Source organism: Ctenopharyngodon idella, chromosome 18 (assembly GCF_019924925.1).
Source record: "Ctenopharyngodon idella isolate HZGC_01 chromosome 18, HZGC01, whole genome shotgun sequence".
Taxonomy (NCBI): domain Eukaryota; kingdom Metazoa; phylum Chordata; class Actinopteri; order Cypriniformes; family Xenocyprididae; genus Ctenopharyngodon; species Ctenopharyngodon idella.
Window position 1 is genome coordinate 15,782,565 of NC_067237.1, and position 20,566 is coordinate 15,803,130.

The 20,566-nt window shown below is 35.5% G+C and overlaps 1 protein-coding gene across 6 annotated transcripts in view; it reads right to left on the bottom strand.

Moving 5' to 3' along the window:
- Window positions 1-20,566, bottom strand: part of LOC127499961 (transcription initiation factor TFIID subunit 4) — a 101,631-nt gene that overhangs the window by 33,162 nt on the left and 47,903 nt on the right. For 3 of the 6 annotated variants that reach the window (XM_051870696.1, XM_051870697.1, XM_051870695.1), the window contains one exon: window positions 1,038-1,160. In XM_051870696.1, the coding sequence (XP_051726656.1) occupies window positions 1,038-1,160 (123 nt within the window). Of the gene's footprint in view, window positions 1-1,037; window positions 1,161-4,007; window positions 4,981-15,389; window positions 15,955-17,634; window positions 18,766-20,566 lie in introns of those variants that run through there. The other 3 variants (XM_051870699.1, XM_051870700.1, XM_051870698.1) reach the window with 3 other exon arrangements.

The window sequence follows — 20,566 nt, forward strand, 5'->3', positions numbered from 1 at the left end:
AAATATGTATCTTGATTTTTTCACTCCAAAAAATGATTTTCTTACTTAAGTACAAATATCTAAACATTCTTAAAACAAGATACATTTACTTGAGAAGCAAAATTACATAAATTAAGTCTTGTTTGCTGAAAAATGTATCAAAATTAAGTGATTCAAGGATGTTTAGATATTTGTACTGGAAAAAAAGACAAAAATACTGAGGAAAAAAAATCATATTTTGTAGTGTTAAGGTTTCTGACACTATATTTATGCATTTTTTTTTAACAATAGAAATTTCAACCAAGCCATTATTACCAACTAGATTTAAGGCATATTTTCCACACTGTTTCTGGAGACAAACTGTTTCAAGACAAACGAATCATTAAAGAATTTTGAATCAACTCAGTTTAAATTGATTCACTCAGATGAATCAAACTTACAGAATCTCTCACAAATCACAAAGCAAAAATTATGAAACTAGTCTAATGACACGGCCTTTAAAAAGTCCAATGAAAGTTCATTAGAATCGTTGTATAATCAATTACTTATATATTGACAGCAAAATCCTGAATATATCGAAAATATCAGATACATCAACCAGCCCTAATGTTCATTGAGGCTGGTTGATATCTTGATTTTTTTTTAAAGCTTTTTGGCAATATTTAATGTATCTTAATATTTATGTTTGCTCTGAATTTTTTTTTTTTTTTTTTTCCAATCAGAGGAAATACTGTAAAAATCTAGTTAAAAATAATCAAGGCACATTTTCCACACTGTTTCTGGAAAACAAACTGTGAATCATTCAAGAGTTTTGAATTGACTCAAATGAATCAAACTTACTGATTCTCTCACAAATAAAAGTTCATTAGAATCACTGAAATAATCACAACATTGCTTAATTTTATATTGACAGCAAAATCCTGAATATATTGTGATTATCTCAAATATCGACCAGCCTTAATATACAGTATTTGGGAGGATCAGTGCTAACTGAATAATACAATTTCGATTCATATCTCAGACTCCGGTTGAGCACACTCATTTCGAGATGTTTGTACCTCGACGCCTGTGGTCGTAGCTCCCGGTGAGTCCACCTTGCGTTTTTTCCGAGGGCCGATGGCGGCGAGTGCCGTCAGATTGGCGTCTCGTTGTCTCATTTGGGCGAGTTCCTGCTGCTGCATCTGAAAACACAAACAACATCATATCACAACTGTGTCCAATCATGCTGAACTATGAAAGGTAACGGCACCGGAGACAATGCCACATCACATGGACGAGATCTGGAAATGAATCATCCATTGACTAACAATGGAAACTCACAGAAAGTGACATTGTGACCTGTAAAGTGCTGGTTAGAGCAGTAGTTCACTGTATGAATCAGTGTGAGCTGCACAAAATGATCATGAGCACTATTTTGAACCATAACAACACATGGGACATCCTGTCTCATGGACCTACAGACACACGAAACAGTCCATAAGGTTACGTCAAGTGAGTCATTTGAGTAAAATCAAGTCTTGCCATCCATTTTATTAATACCCCTGGGCAGCTATTTCTAGGAAAGGGAAAAGAACGAAATCTTCAAACGATTAGCCAAGCTTCTGTTTCTACAATCAAACAATAAAACTGACAAAGATCGTATCATTAATTGTCCTTCTTGAGCTGAAATCAACTGTATTTCAGGTTGGTTCAGCTAATGTGCGTTCCAGAGTCGTAAAGATCGAAGATTGTTTTTTTATCTTCTCATCTTACACAATGCTTCTTCTCAAGCATGTTTAGATATTTTACCGTGTCGCAAGACAAAAATACTATTTTTGCAGCATATTATTAATTGGCTGCACCAGTCAATTAGACTTTTCCATTCCAAACGAAGCAACTGTCTCTGCTGTAGCATGATGTCACAGGAAGTAACATCATTGTCTGCGAAGCACAAATCACCAATATCAAATCAACATCAAACCAACCCATCCATCAGTGTCTTCAACCTCAAAACCTTTAAAAAGGTAGTTAGTGTGTATTAAATGGAAGCTTGTTTCTGCTGTGGAATAAAAAAATAAAAAAGATAATTGCGAGATGTAAACTCAGAATTTAGAGAAAAAAAGTCAAAACTGCTAGATGTAAAAAGAAAAAAAAATTGCTGTGAGATGTCGCACAAAATCTCACAATTCTCACTATTGTGAGTTTACATCTTATGGAGCCCGCAATTGATATGCGGACATATATATCAAAGCCACGAATAAGAATTCATTCCCTTGTTTTAGTTAAATCAAAATTAGTATAAAACAAGAAAACAAATTCTTATATATAAATATATGGGTCATTTTTTTTGTCCAAAGGCCTTAATAATAATAAAAAACAAAGATATGACATACAAAGTATGTAAGGTAGTACAACTAGATCACTTTTATTGAATCCAAAAGGTTTTAATTATATTTTGTTTTATATAAAGGTATTTTAAAGATTTTGAAGTGTCAAAAGGTCATTCAGTTTAACCGTCCAAAGGTCAATACAGCCATTTCATTTGTGTTTAAAATATCTTAAAATGTAATAAATGTATGTATTTTTTATTCTGGCATGATTTTATATCATCATATATCAACATAGTGCAACATGGAATTAAAATTATGTGTAGAAGTCGTTGCTTTGTTATGAGAAAGAATGTCCGGAAAAATTAATTTCATTGATGTCATTCGGAGTAACCAATATAAAGGGACCAAGTCATGTGGTCAGTATCATGTGACAGGATGTGACGTCATTCAGACACCTGCAAAGGGCCACATGGTCATGAAGAAAAGTAACTCTCTTTTAACTATCTGAAAAATTCATGTTTTCTCTTGCTCATATGCATGTGCCGAAACATCAGGTCATTTGGTACAACCGCTATAAAACATGGAAAATGTTGTAATATTTTAAAAACCTGTACTAAATATAAAATGTTTGTCATTTTGTCATTGTCGTTTTGCTAGCTAGCTCGATATCAGCCTGTTAGCACTGTTTGAAAATATCGTCATTCGGTAAAACCAAAAGTGTAATTTGGTAAAACCAAAATTTTGGTTAAACATTTTTGTTGACAAATTTTGTCCATCTTGTAAAAAATGACAAAAGCAGTGTTAGTTAAATAAAATGATTATAAAAACCACATAATCTCATTGTTAATACTTAATAAAACTTCAAAATTAATTATATCTCCATTATGTTTTTTTACACTTTTAAAAACCTTATTCGTCAATGACCCAAATATATATATAGGGCTGTCAACAGATTAAATTTTTTTATATCAAATATCGCATATCAAATTACCCTCAAAAGATAATTTAAAGTCATTATTGTGTAAAACATTGCAAAAAGTAGTTTCAGAAAGAAATATTGTATTTGATTAAGCATAAAATTTATTACACATAAATTTATGGACCATGAGGTTGAGTAAATGATGTCTGAATTTTAAGTAAATGTCTTAATGATTAAGTCATTGAGTCATTCATTCATTCGATTCGTTCAAACAGCTGATTCATTACGGAGTGAAGAAAATGGCTGTCTTTATGAATGGTCCATTGAATCATTGGTTCACACGACTCGTTCAAAACACGGATTCAGAAATGAAATGCCGCTGTGTTGCTTAGAGATGAACAGTTCTGCTTTGTCTTTATATTTTCGTTATATTTTCGAAATGTCAGATGACCTACGCAGGTCTGGGGCGGGGCAAGTGTGTTAAATGCGTTAAGAATTTTAACGCGTTATTTTTTACGGTAATTAATTAATCTAATTAACGTGTTAAATTGATATCTCACAAATTCTTTTCTCAGAATTCTGAGATTACATCTTGCAATTCTGTTTGTTTTGTTTATTTGTTTCCACCATGGAATGGACACTTTTGAAAAATGTGATGACGTGTTTCCACGGTTATTAACATCACAAATCTAGTAAAATTTTTAATATATTCATTTTTAAACAATTTAATACACATTTATAATGCTATACTTTGTGTTATCTTGGAAGTAAATGACAAAAAACTAGTTAACGCTGCGGGAAGGGTGTTTCTAAAACTACAGCTGAGTGAATGACGGCAAATTTGACATCTTTCTCTCTTCTGGCTGCTGTAATCAATCTCTCCAGATTTTTTCCGTCTTTTGGAAAGTCATGGTAACACTATCATGGATTTTTTCCTTTGCTTTTAGAGCAAATGCAAATTCAAAAAGTATATTTCCTATTCACCCCTACGGAAGTTTACCCAACTGTGATGACTTCCGCTTCTGAGAATCCTGGAGATGTGAAAAGTAAAAAAAAAAAAAAAAATAGTGAATTTATATCTTTAAATGTGAGGTAATATCTCACAATTCTATAAAAAATGGAATTGTGAGATATAAATTTAGAATTGTGAGGAAAAGGTCAGAATTGTGAGACAAAAAGTCGCAATTACCTTTTTTTATTCCATGGCAGAAATAAGCTTCCATAGTTTAGAGCCATTTAGGTGTGAATATAAATGTGTGTGTGTGTGTGTGTGTGTGTGTGTGTGTGTGTCAGCTCACACGCTCTGATGTGATTTTTCACTTTGTGAAGTGTAAGAGGGCCCAGTGGCGCCTCAGGTAATGTCACGGTTTCCTGCGGGGCAGCCTCGCTCACAGAAGCCTTTCTGAGGACGTGTTAGAGCCCGAGGCCACCGCACACACACACACACACGTACAGAGACATACACAGCCACATATGGCCTCACACACACACGGCCGTCACAGTCTGTCTGCAGTGAGGGAGTGAACCGCCCTGTGCCCGCTGGTGTTCAGAGAGAAAGAGAGAGAGACTGTGTGTTTGTTGCTAAACTGAATGAGGGCAATCAATGCAATCTTTCATGCAGTCAGTTCTGTGTGTGTATGTGTGTGAAGATCAGAGAGAACTGTGTTGTTGCCCTCAAAATGGCGTGTTATAAAGATTGCTTTGGTTTTCAACAGCCAGTCCAAATTGTGTCTGTAGACAGTGAGTCTGGGGTGTCAGATGCCCGTTAGGATGCTGTCCGTCACATGTGGGAAAAACACAAAGGAAAGTACATGTGAGATCAACAAACCTTACGACACCCTGAAAAACCACCTTCGGGCATCACTTTAGTGTAAAGGTATAAAACAGACACATGTGAGATTACCGCGGTCTTCTTCTCAGGATAAACATCTCCGATTGCTCTCCATTCAATCTCATCTAGAATATGCATTTGAGATATTAAAGGAACATTTGGACAAAAAATGAAATTTTTCATGACGTAGTATGACTTTCCTCCATGACACACAAAACAAGATGTTTAGCAGAATGGTCATACAACTCTTGTATCAGTGATCAGAGGCTGATGAGCTTATTATAAGATTAAACAAACCAATAAAGAAATATAAATATAGCAATAGTACTATTGTACAGTGAAATAAATAATAGTTATTACTTAAATACTATTTTTAAATAATATTTCATAAAGTATAAAAATAAACAGACCAATAAATACTATTGTTCTTTAAAATAAATTGAGTTTTAATAATAATAATTATTACATTTATATTTATTTTATCAAATTCTAAATAATAAAATAACAAAACAAATTACTATAGTAATAATACTACTGTAGTATAAAATAAAAGTGTTTATTAATAATAATAATACTAATAATAATAACACTTATTATTATCATTATTACATTATAAAATTAAACAAAACAATAAAGAAATATAACTATAGTAATAGTACTATTGTATTGTAAAATAAATTAATAGTTATTATTAATAATAATAATAATAATAATAATAATAATAATAATAATAATAATAGTTATTATTATTTAAATATTATTGTTTAAATATATTATGTTTTATATAATAAAAATAAACAGATAAAAAATACTACTGTACATTAAAATAAATTACTCATTTTTAATACTACTACTACTAATTATTATTATTATTTTTATATTTTATTTTTATTTTATCAAAATCTAAAAAATAAAATAACAAAAAATAAATATTACTATAGTAATAATACTATTGTACTATAAAATAAGTGTTTATAAATAATAATAATAATAATAATAATAATAATAATAATAATACATATTATTATTACATTATAAAATTAAACAAAGCAATAAAGAAATATAACTATAGCAATAGTACTATTTTACTGTAAAATATAGTTATTAATATTAATAATAATAATAATAATAATAGTTATTTAAATATTGTTTAATAATATGTTTTAAAAAATAAAAATAAATATATAAAAAAAGAAATATTATTGTACTTAAAAAGAATTTATACTTATATTTTAATTTATTTTATCAAATTATATAAAAAAAATTACTTCGTAATAATATTAATAATGTAGCACTATTGTACTATAAAATGAAGGTGTTTATTGTTCTAATTCATATTATTATTATTATTTTATACAATTATAAAATTATTTAATTATTATTATTTATATTACATGATTTACATAAAATTACATTACAATTATACTATTGTACACTATATATACTGTATACCATAAAATAAAAATCTAGTTTTTATTATTATTAATAATAATAATAATAATTTTATGCAAGCACATCCCTGGTATGGACCTGGTATGGATATGATGCATTTTGTTGTCACTCTCCACTTTCATGCCAACATCTCCTTGTGTGTTTCACTGAAAGAAGAAACTAAGTTTGGACCAACATTAGGATGTTGATTTTTGGGTGAACTGCTCCAGTAAACGCTCAGCCTGGCTTGGGCTCTCTCTACTGCAGGACCGCTATCACCGCACATATCAGCACATCATACCGCTGACCCCTGAGATAATCCCATTCCACCAACAGCCCACGATGCCCCACTCCAGGATCGGAGCGCCGCCATGTCTGCACAGCAGTTGGCACCAGACTCTGTGCCGCTCCACGCCTGCAGCAACTGCCGGAGTCTCAGATTTATGGCGTTCTGATAAATGCAGGTCCCAGTGTGCCATCTGTGGTGCCAGCTCTCAGAGCGGACGCCATTACAGACGAATCACCCACATGTACCAGAGAGAACGAGGGGGAGGAGATCATAGCTCAACTATGTGTAGAGTTAGTTAACCGCCGCGCTCATTACAGGGGACAAATTTAGAGAAATATTCATATGAATTATTTTGGCTAACTGCTAATATATTCTCAGTACTGCTTCAAAAATAAATGTTTAATATTTGGCTGATTGTAGAAATGGTAATTGCTCTCAGCGTTAAGTAAAACTTACAGAAGTTTTGCATGTCGTAATTACGCTCATCACAAGAATAATTAACACAATGTTCACTGCTGTCGGTGCGAGAGCACAAAAAAGAGATGTTTTTATTACCTAAAGTTACTTATTTCATCTTGTATAACCTTTCAACAAAGAACAACAGCAACGAAACGAAACGATAACCTTTAGCAGCCATTTACACACAAATCCCTCCATCCTGTGAGATGATCGATATCTTTAAGTTTGGTTGTTTCTTACAGTCCTTACAGCTCAAGCTGCTCGATCACTCCTGAACTCCCGGAGTATTTACAAAGGGCAACACTAGGACAACACTCATGTGATTACATGTAAAATACTGTCTGTCTATCCATCTATCTATCTATCTATCTATCTATCTATCTATCTATCTATCTATCTATCTATCTATCTACCCGTCTATCTATCTATCTATCCGTCTATCTGTCTATCTATCTATCTATCTATCTATCTGTCTGTCTATCTATCTATCTGTCTGTCTATCTATCCGTCTATCTATCTATCATCTATCTATCTATCTATCCGACTGTCCGTCCGTCCGTCTATCTATCTATCTATCTATCTATCCGTCTGTCCGTCTATCTATCTATCTATCTATCTATCTATCTATCTATCTATCTATCTATCTATCTATCTATCTATCTATCTATCTATCTATCTATCTATCCGTCTGTCTGTCTGTCTATCTATCTATCTATCTATCTGTCTATCTATCTATCCGTTCGTCCGTCCGTCCGTCTATCTATCTATCTATCTACCCGTCTATCTATCTATCCGTCTATCTGTCTGTCTGTCTGTCTGTCTGTCTGTCTGTCTATCTATCTATCTATCTATCTATCTATCTATCTATCTGTCTGCCTGTCTGTCCGTCTGTCCGTCTGTCCGTCTGTCCGTCTGTCCGTCTATCTATCTATCTATCTATCTATCTATCTATCTATCTATCTATCTACCCGTCTATCTATCTATCTATCTATCTATCTATCTACCCGTCTATCTATCTATCTATCTATCTATCTATCTATCTATCTATCTATCTATCTATCTATCTGTCTGTCTGTCTATCTATCGATCTATGTCTGTCTGTCTGTCTGTCTGTCTTTCTATCTATCCATCTGTCCATCCGTCTATCTATCTATCTATCTATCTATCTATCTATCTATCTACCCGTCTATCTATCTATCCGTCTATCTGTCTGTCTGTCTGTCTATCTATCTATCTATCTATCTATCTGTCTATTTATCTACCCGTCTATCTATCTATCTATCTATCTATCTATCTATCTATCTATCTATCATCAGACTCACTAGGCTTCTGTCCTGAATCACAGCTCCACAGATCCTCATCTCCAGCTCACGTGTGTGTTTCTCTTCACATAAAGCGCATGCAGCTGAAGATACAAGCTCTGTTTGTCATGATGGCCAAACCTGCCCGTCTCTATCAGCCCTGCAAAACCTTCTGTTCCCCCACAGGCCACGGGCCCACGGCGCCGCACACACTCTCATGCAGACAGATGTCTGTGCCGGAGCGGAACGGAGGATCGGGGTGGTTTGGGGGGGTCTTTCACTGGGCAACAGTGAGGTTCAGTAACACCGAAGTCTGGAACATAAAGGACCAGCAGGGGGCAAAATCTGCCCCCTCACCCCTCTGCCCCAGGACACTGAGCAGTGTTCTGTTATTCTTTTAAAAGCCAAATTCTTCAAATTTTTCCAAAAATAAAAAAAATCTACAAATATGACAACAAATATGAAACTCTTAAAATATTATTATATAATAAAAATCATAATAATAATTAAAATAATTATGTTTTTTTCTGAAAAATATACCTTTTTATCAAAATTAGTTTTTAATATGAATAAAAAACTGAACCTAAAGACAACATAAAATGTAAGAAGAATACGCCATATTTATTAGGGAAACAAAATATTCTGTGGAAAATAATTTAGGACAGGTCTTCATTTTATAAATAATTTCATTGGATCACCAATTTTAGATAGAAAATATTATTGCTTAATATTATTTTCTCCAAACGCGCATCCTTGATGACATCAGCAGAACAGAAAAGTTGCTTCAGAAGCAGAGAAAAATACATTTTCATGATTAATTATGAAGACAAACATATTTTTCATTAGAATAACGTGCACTGATGAAACGTTCATCTGAGGAAAAATGAACTAAGAAAGATTTTATGTTGACTTTAAATATCAATATTTAACATGAGATATTTTCCATATCAGATAACTGTCATTACGGTGAAATAAAACGTGGTTGTGTTTCAAAAGTCAGACAATGAATTGAAAGGATTTAGAACTAGAATTCAGAACTACGCTGATTAAAAAAAGACATTTAAAAAAAATAAATGTGCCGCCTAATGACACTGCAGATTAGTGCCTTCAAAGCAAAAATTCAGAGTAATTTTTGAGCAGTTAATGAGCAGACACAGTTAGAGCCAGTATGTCCATTATCAGTTCACAGTAACGTGTAAATCATTGATCTATCTGACACGTCACATGCACTGACCTCAGGGTCAAACAGGGCTCGACATGCTGACCTCAGGAGTAACACACTGAAGATCAAAACATATTCATACACTAAACTGACTGAAAACAGCTGAAGTTTGTGCCGTGTGTAGAGAAAAAGACCTGCAGTTCAAGCCAAACCCCAATTACACAAACACCTCGGGTGTCCCCAGGGGCCGGGCTCATTATGAGGTCACTTCCTGCTCTTCAAGTGCCATTCATATTCAACAGAACCACAGACATGTGTGCGCCATCTTTAATTATTGCTGCCGTTATTAACTTAAAAAAAGCAGTAAAAAAAAACAAAAACACAAATGTAGTAACAAATCCACAAATTACTAACCTATAATAATAATAATAATAATAATAATAATAATAAATAAAAATGATCAATTTTAAATAATAATAATAGATAAAAACATTAAAATAATATTTAATTAAAAATAAAAATAATTGTAAAAAAAAAATTAAAAATGTAATTAAGATATATAGTAACAAATCAACAAATATTAACCTATTAAAATAATAATAATAATAATAATAATAAATAAAAAATTATAATAATTTTGAATAATAATAACATTAAAATAATATTTAATTAAAAATAATAATAAATGTAAAAAAAATATATAAAAAAATTTAATTAAAAATGTAACCCAAAGGCAACATAAAATAATGTTTAATTGGAGAGCACAGTGTGTTGGCATTAGTAGAGAAGGGTTCACGCTATTATTTGAAGGGGAATTTCAGAATAAGCAAGAGGAGATCATTAAAAATCCTGCTTATCTAAGTAGAAAATTTCCATCTTTTGTGTCACCACTGCTTGGGCAAGCAGTCTTTTCCCCTCTCAACCTCTTGTTCTCTTTCTTCCGCAAGTGCGGCTCCGACGTCACCTTCTATTGATCAGGTGTAATTTGCATCGGTGGCAGATGAACAGAGTCGTGCGCGCACAGAAAGGACGGCGCCGATGATTTATTCATTTTCGAATCAAAAAGCGAAAGGATCTTCAGAGAAGGAGAGACTGCGGGCGCTGAAGAAGAGCCCTCTCGTTCTCTGGATCTCTCGTTTTCCCCCGCAGAGCCCCGGGGCCGATGGTGTGCAAGTCCTTCTAATTAACAAGGTGAATCATGCTGCCGCTCTCTAATTAGCCAACACGACAATCTAATGGAAACATGCGGACGGGGTTGGCACACTTAGAAGGCCCTCTCTCAAAACTCTCTCTCTCCATACCATCTTTCTTTCTCTCGCTCAGGTCTTTCCCACAAACGCTCCAGGGCGAGGGGGGAATGTGAGGCAGAGGCCGTGTGCACCGTCTTGCTCCTCAAGCCGAGAGGTGTAAAGGGTCAGAGGTCACACTGGAAGTGTCCGGCACTGGAAGCACCGAAGCTGAACATCACCTCTGAATGTTCACTAACCAGCTTTAAAGGCAGGAAAATGAAAATAAAATCATTCTTATTAAATTGTCAATGAGACGGGTAGAAGGAATCTGTTAAGTAAAAATAAAAAATAAAATGAACAAAATCAAAATTTTATCAATAGAATAGAATCAATAGATTTTCATATTATATTATATTATATTATATTATATTATATTATAAATCAATTTGTAATGTATATATCATTATATTAATAATATATATTGCTAATATATTTAATTTATTTTTACCATCACAAAAATGAAAAATAAAATTAATAACATCAGTCAAAATGTCATGTTGTATTATATTTCTATAAATATAAATATTATATATAAATATATTTTCATTTATTTTCCCATTATTTTAGAAAAGCAAAATAATTTTACATATATTAAGGGAATTTCTGTGTAAATCATTTGTGAAATCAGTGTTATTAAATTCAATAAGAAGAAAGAAAGAAAGAAAGAAAGAAAGAAAGAAAGAAAGAAAGAAAGAAAGAAAGAAAGAAAGAAAGAAAGAAAGAAAGAAAGAAAAAAAGAAAGAATCTGTTAAGTAAAAATGAAATATAAATTTATAAACAGAATTTCATGTTATTATATTATATATAAATTAATTTGTAAATATATTTTCACCATTATTTTAGATAAGCTAAATAAGTTTACATATTAAACCTCATTCATGAAACATGCACATTTCTGTGTAAATTGTTTGTAAAATAATTTTTAGTGTACATAAATTGTTGTATCAATGCGGCATGCAGAAGGAATATCAATCTGAATCATATGTAAACTATGCTTATGTAAATTGTTGGATAGATGTGATTTATGATTTACATAGAAATTCCTTCTAATTGTGTTTCATGAATGATGTTAGTTACTGCATAAACATGGTTCAAAACAGAAGATGACTTCAATTAGTAAGAAATTATACAAAGAAAGCCCTCTTATCTTATAAGGATCTTATAGCTCCTTCAGAATGATTTCTGAAGGATCATGTGAATCTGAAGACTGGAGTAATGATGCTCAAAATTCAGCTTTGATCACAGGAATAAATTATATTTTACAATATATTCACATAGAAAACAGTTATTTTAAATTGTAATAATATTTCACAATTTTTACTGTATTTTTAATCAAATAAATGCAGCCTTGGTGAGCAGAAGAGACCCCGAACTTTTGAACAATAGTGTATAAAATTATGAAATTCATAGCAATCGATTGCTATTATTTGTAAATAAAAGTCACTTCATCTCAAACGGATGGGGAAAATAAAGTGGCTGAAGTAGTTGTTAAAGTGAATCTGGTTCTGATTCTCTTTGTTGGTATCTCTAAAGATCACCTGAAGTGTCTATGAAGTGAACTGGACAGAGAGGTCGCTGTCTTTGGTTTTTTGGCGTGCCGAACGGCTAGTCTGGAGTGTGTTTTTCTAACACTGACCCTTTCATCTCTCTGTTCATTGTGTCCCATTCGCCTTCTTTCGTTTTGTTGTTCTCTGTTACTCAGACCCAGAAGAGTAGCTCTTCATTCCCGATTCCCCTGCTGCTAACATCCCAAGGAGATCCACGTACAAAGAGAAAGACCTCCTACAGGCGGCCACACACACACACACACACTTGGGCCTTTCGCTGTTCAGATTCCTCGCCATCTCGCTCACAGGCAAAAATCTCGCTTTGTGTTGTTCTTTCTCTCATTACGGCACTTTGTAATAATATTCACAAACACACAGGAACACCAAAGGTATTTTTAAAGCTTGCTTTTCTTCTCCGCTTCTTTTTTCCCCCCATTCCTTCTTTCTTACGTCTGAAATTTGACTTCAGGAATTTTAGGGATGAAACAAGCAACCACAAAGAGGAAAATAAAAACAGATTCAGGACAGACGTTTCAGCGGCTGCGTTACATCTTTTGTCTTGGTAAAGGGCTTTGCTGTGAAATTTTGTACCTTAAAAATCAGAATTTTTGTTGAGATTAAGACCAAATGTATCTCAAATGTTTCTCCTAGACAGCAATGAGATTGAGAGCAAACGAGGAAGACGTTTGCCAAAGATTCCTGCTTTTCATCTTGAAAAAAAAGACCTCAATGATCTCAAATGTGCTTCAATAGAGTTTCTTAGAAATGTCTCAAACTGTGCTCAGATCTGCTAATATATCAATATGAATTCACATACTTCTCATCAAATTCCCCCCATGATCTGAGCTTATACACACATGAAAGGATTCCTTGATTATGATTTCACTTTTTAACTTTAGTTAGTGTGTTGCTGTTTGAGCATAAACAACATCTGCAAAGTTATGACGCTCAAAGTTCAATGCAAAGGGAGATATTTTCTTTTACAGAAATCGGGACTACAACAAGCTTCTTCACGGGTTGGTGACATCACTAACCCTAAAGTTCAGTAGCCCCACCCACTGATTCGAGCACAACAAGTAGTAATAGGTAAATAACAGACTTGACACTAACACTGGATCAAGCAACTAAGCGCAACGAGCAACTTGTGCAGTTCCAGGTTGTGGAAAATCACAGTAGCTGCATTGGATTTGCAGAGAGCCTGAAATTAAAAAATGATGCTGTGCCTTTTATATTGGATCTGACAGGAACGGCACAACATAATTATTCGAGTAAAAAAGTTTTTACTGTGTCACTATTGCTTTGTTACAGATCGTTTGATATGTACGGATTATACATGTCTAAGCAAAGTCACCAGTGACCAGTGATTTCTGATATGTAATAATTCATGCAGGCCTTCATTCAGATGTTTTGTCTCAAAATCTTTTATTGTCAGTAAATCAAATCATTGACTAAATGGTCAACTTCACATTGTTTCTCTTAGTAGGATGAAAATAATCTGTTATTTAAACTGTGATTAAATCATATATAGAAAGCGATCAAAGAACGCTCCCTTTACAATCGCTGGAGCTGTCAATCAAATAGCGTGAGAGGAGTGTAAGGAGACCGCTGTCTATTTTTTCATATATATTCGTCTGCATTCGTAATTCAGAAAGGGAGGCCGGCATTGCAGGCTGCAGATACACAAACTGTAAACAAAGCAGCGCGTGCTTACCGTCTTAAACCGATCATTCATGCTGATCACTTTCTATATTTCACTCGGCTCATGTTAATACTAAACATTCACCCAGGAACACAAAATCAAAACACCGTCTTGACTTGTTTGCTCACAGTTTCTCTATTATTCTCGCACTTCGACTTGTTCACTAAACTGAACAGCCAATCAGAGTTCTCTCTCGCCTGACGGCCCGATGCTGATTCTACATGCTGAATCGGCCCAAAAAAACCCAACGCTGTCCAACTAGAGCCAACGACGCAGAACACACCGGGAAAACTTAGCTGGTCGACGCTTAAAAACGGCCTGACATTGCCCGACGGTTTGGTATGTCCTGGGATTAAAGGGTTAGTTCACCCAAAAATGAAATTTCTGTCATTAGTTACTCACCATCATGTTGTTCCACACCCGTAAGACCTTCAGAACACAAATTAAGATATTTCTGATATTTTTGAAATCCGAGAGGTGTATGACTCGTCCATAGACAGCAATATAATCAACACTTTCAAGGTCCAGACATCGTTAAAACAGTCATGTGACTGCAGTGGTTCAACCTTAATGTTATGAGGAGACGAGAATACTTTTTGTGCACAAAAACAAAACAAAAATAACGACTTTATTCAACAATCTCTTCTCTTCCCTGTCATTCTCCTTACGCAGGTGATGTAGTAAGCTCACTGAAGTCTTCCGTGTTTACGTCCGAATGCCGGCTCAGTATTGGCCACATTGATCACATGATGCATGCGTGTAATGCTGACGCAGGAGCCGGCCAATAATGAGTAGATGTTCTGACATACAATCTGGAAGAGCTGGACGTAAACAACATATGAGAATGACACAGAATAGAAGAGATTGTTGAAAAAGTGGTTATTTTTGTTTTGTTTTTGTGCACAAAAAGTATTCTCGTCTCTTCATAACATTAAGGTTGAACCACTGCAGTCACATGACTGTTTTAACGATGTCTGGACCTTGAAAGTGTTGATTATATTTCTGTCTATGGACGAGTCATAAACCTCTCGGATTTCATCAAAATTATGAACGATGAACGAAGTGTGTGAAACGACACGAGGGTGAATAATTAATGACAGAAATTTCATTTTTGGGTGAACTAACCCTTTAAGAGGGCTAAAATCAGGGTAGGAAAAATGCCTTTTATTTCTAAATTATGACAATTTTTGATGTAAAAATCATACTAATATTATAAGTGCACCCCAGGAAACATTATAAAATAATAAAATAATGCAGTTCATGACCCCTTTAAATTTATATAAGCATTATTTATTTTTGATTTATCTCATTTTTATTTCTCCTTTAAAAAATGACAAAGTTCACACTGAAACATACTGAGAAACTTTGAGCAGTCCTCTGGGAACCACACCATTTGTGACCCAATCAATCATTTGTGCCATTATTAAAAGACAAACGCGTGTCATTCATCATTCAAAACATGTTTCACATACGGTTAAACTTCTTTGAATAGTTTTATGCATCACAACGATTACAGTTCCTTCTATGATGGAAATATTTCATCATATTCTGAGGTCTTGGCAAAATCACTGCACACAAAACTCCACTCAAGCACGCGTCTTTCCTCCTGCATAGTCACATTTTCCGAAGGATAGTTTTAACCAAAGCGTTCAGGCATTATGGGATGTTTGTGTCTCCAGCTGTGGGTCTTTTATGCATCTCAGTCTTATTGGAAGAGGATCGGGCTTCTACCCACAACACTGCGGTGTAAGAACGAAATACTAGCATTAAAACACAGATGAAGACAGAGGAAAAAGAGTGGTGAGAACGATGGAATGGGAAAGAAACTGCAATGGCCTGAGGAAGGAAAATATTTGAGGAAAATTATTCGAACAAAAAGCCAAGAGATTCCCACAGGACAGATCCAAGTTTCACGTGAAGGATCTCAGCTTCATGAGGATGTGAAAAACGTACAAGAAAGAGAGAAAGTAAGAGGGGAGAGAGGACAAATGGTCTTTATTTAGGTCAGGAATGAAGTGAAACACAGGCAATAATGTCTGAATGTCACATAATATCTTCATGAAGGAGTGTAAGATGTATTAATGATGACCGTATAGATAAATCAGACCATATTTGTGTTTTTAGACTATGGAATTGGGCTGTTAATGGAAACAGGCAATATCAGGGCTTCAACTTTAAACAGTAAACTATTTTTCGATGGCAGGTTACATTTATTTGATCAAAAATACAGTGAAATATTGTTGCAATTTAAAATATTTTGTATTTTAAAATGTAATTTATTCCTGTGATCAAAGCTGAATTTTCAGCATCATTACTCCAGTCACATGATCCTTCAGAAATCATTCTAATATGCTGATTTGCTGCTAAAAGTATTACTGAACCCAAATATATCATTTATATGGACTTTTTTTCAAAATATCTTCTTTTGCGCTCCACAGAAGTCATTCAGGTTTGGAATGACATGAGTGCGAGTAAATCGTTTTAGTCTCAGATTAAAGGGATAGTTCACCCAAAAATGAAAAGTATCCTATGATTTAATCACCCTCAAGCCATGCTAGGTGTATAGGACTGTCTTCTTTGGGACAAACACAACTGGAGTTATATTATAAAATATCCTGGCTCTTCCAAGCTTTATAATGGGAGTGAAGGGGGGACGCGATTTTGAAGCCCAAAATAAAAGCATCCATCCATCACAAAAGTAATCCATGCGGCTCCAGGGGGTTAATAAAGACCTTCTGAAGCGAATCAATGGGTATTTGTAAGAAAAATATCCATATTTAAAACTTTATTAACTATAATATCTAGCTTCCAGCAGACGGCTGTACGCATCGATTTGCAGCAGAAGAGTAACCTCTGACCCAACGCATGACGTAATGACGAACGCGGAAGCGCAGAGGATAGAGCAAAACAAAACACTGGGAAATTTTAAAGAGAAATGTCGGAGGATTTCAATATAAGAGAAGAGGAGCTTGAGTTTGTTGCACAGCCCTATTTCTTTGAACTGCAAGAGGCGTCTAAATTTTACGTCATATATCACGTCACAGGTTACTCATTTGGCGCAATTTGACTTGCGAAGTATGCGTGCGGACGTCTGCCAGAAGTTATTTGAATTTATAGTGTTAAATATGGATATTTTTCCAACAAAAACCCATCACTTCGCTTCAGAAGGCCTTTATAAACTCCCGGGAGCCATATGGATTATTTTTTATGATGGATGGAGGCATTTTTTGAGGCTTAGAAATCGCGTCCCCCTTCGCAACTGTTATAAAGCTTGGAAGAGCCAGGATATTTTTAAATATACTGTATCTCTGATTGTGTTCGTCTGAAAGAAGATAGTCCTATACACCTAGGATAGTTTGAGGGTGAGTAAATCATGGGATAATTTTCATTTTTGGGTGAACTATCCCTTTAAGCCGACCTGTCTGATTCGCTGCTTCCATGTTTGCCGTCCACTCACAGTCATCAGCAGCAGTATAAACTCATGCGTTTAGCAGCACTGGGAGCAAACGTTTACCGCCACCTCTGTTACTCTGTCCTTGTCTGTGACACGGCGGCCGGCGGGCGCGCTGGGCCAGAGGCTGTTGTGGTAAAAAGCACCGGTTTACCCAGGTGGTCAGCAGTGGTCACTCTGCGTCCTCTGCCCTGCCTCGCCTCTCCTCTCCTGTTGAGAGCGGGGCAGCGATGATGAATCTGTGGCCGCAGAGTGTCTGTGTGACCTGACACAGTGATATATCTGCCAGGGCTTCTCTCGCTCGCTCTCTTTTATGTATTTGCGGCTTCTTTCACTTTATTTTGCCTTCTTCTTCTCTCTATTTGTCATGTGTCCCCTCACAATCTCTCCACTTTTCTCTGCAGATTCATTTTATCTGCGGCGAGGCGCTGCTTATTAGGGTTCCTGCATCCTGTCTCTTTTTTTGGGGCATTGATTTTCACCGAGGGCACTTTAAAAATATCCCATCTGACCTTTGGGCATCGCTGAGGACTGTGGAAATAGGTTCCCGAACACACGCGCTCGATGACATTATGGGGAATCGGATGTTTGTGAAGGGCTGAAAAAAGACGAATGGATAGAAAACCTGCCCCGATCAGACAACATCTGTCCATCAGACGCACATGCTTGTAGAGGCAGACGCTCCTTTAACAGCATCTCCCAAAGGAAAGAAAAATCACCAGTCGGATCTCGTCAATATCTCAATTGTGAAATTAAACGGAGAGCAAATAGAAAAAGACTCAAGAGAAACATCTGATAGATTGGCTTTACTTTCAGGAGTCTCAAACTGTGCTCAGGTTTGCCAAGTCTACAATCAAAAGTCAGAGATCTCAATATGAACTCAAACATTCTCATCAGATGATAGAGCTATAAAATGATCCACACTCATGCTATAGCTCTGTACTCTTACTGGATGACCACTAGTGCTCATTTGGGTCCGTTTTCATTTAACTTAAAGAATTTTAGGGCATCTAAGACAAAGTTCATACATGAAACATGAAACATAATGGATAAACATACTCAGAGCTCCATTAAGACTCCTGAGCAGCAAAATAGTAAACTAATATAGGGATATTTTTGGATGGATGGATGGATATTTGGATGGATATTTGGATGGATGGATGGATGGATGGATGGATGGATATTCGGGTAGATGGATGAATGATGGATGGATGGATATACGGATGGATGGATATTCAGATAGACTGATGGATATTCAGATGGATGGACGGATGAATGGATGGATATTCGGATGGATGTATATTCAGATGGATGGATGGATATTTGTATGGATATGGATGGATGGATGGATGGATGGATGGATGCATATTCAGATAGATTGATGGATATTCAGATGCATGGATGGATATTTGGATGGATATGGTAGATGGATGGATGGATGAATATTCAGACAGATTGATGGATATTCGGATGGATGAATGGATGAATGGTTGGATATTCGGATGGATGGATGGATGGATGGATATTCGTTTGGATGGATGGATGGATGGATGGATGGATAGATATTCGGATGGATGAATGGATGGATATTTGGATGGATGGATGGATGGATGGATGGATGGATGGATATTCAGATAGATTGATGGATATTTGGATGGATGGATGTATGGATGGATGGATATTCGGATGGATGGATGGATGGATATTCAGATAGATTGATGGATGGATGGATGGATATTCAGATAGATTGATGGATGGATGGATGGATATTCAGATAGATGGATGGATGGATGGATGGATATTCAGATAGATGGATGGATAAATGGATGGATGGAAGACAAAAGGAAAATGAAAACATGAGAGTGAATAAATGAAGATGGAATTTTTCTTTAACTATATTTTCACCTTTAAGCTACATTGTTGTGCAAATCTTATCAAGAGACAAAATTAATTCCTTTGAAAATTAAATTCCATGTTACGGGCATGACTACAAGTGACACTCGAAAGATGTGGAAAGTGTTTTGTCTTAACACACACATACACCACATAAGTGCAATGTACTCTGTGTGTGTGTGTGTGTGTGTGTGTCCTGGTGTGGTTATGAGTAATAAACCTCTCTCTCGCCGTTCTACCCGTCACAGAGAGTGAAGGCAGTGCGGATCAACCTCATTATCCTGATGAAAATTTGGGCAGATGTGCGAAACCTCTACGACAGACGCAAACAGCAGCTCTGTCGCCTGCAGCCAATCAGGAGATGAAAACCGGAGGAAGAACTGCACTGAGAAACGACCACGGCCATTACGCCCAGAGAGAGAGAGAGAGAGTGAGAGAGACTGAAAAACACTGTTTCTGGTGGAACAGCAAATAAAAGTGAGATTTCAGCCTTTTTAAAATTCTGATTGGAAACAAGTTGGGAGTTTTTGACGACACATACCGAGCGTGTGTGTGTGTGTGTGTGTGAGCTGTAGTAGTCGTTCTGTGGGTTGGAAAGTTAATCTGGCTGTGTTGAGATGATGAGCTGCCTGCCACTTAACAGGGCGGAGATCCACTTTGATCACACGGCCTCGGGCACAGCCTATTACAAATCACCTCATTTACATACAGCACAGGCTGATGGGAAGACTACAATCCACTCTAAAGGGTTACCTCGCTAATGTGGAGCAGAAGAGTGAGAGCGAGAGAAACTCAAGAGAAAAGATGGACAGATGACAGTCAGGAAATCCAGTAGCTAAAGATGATAATTAGTAACCAAACTTTTAGAACTAAGTATTAAGTTCAGTGTGTACATAATCCTGCAGCGTTTGTGCTCCAGACATGAATGATTCCTCAAATCAAGTGTGTTGTTGAGGAGAAGGTGTATTTTTACTTTACTGATCAGATGCACCATTTTCATTTATTCT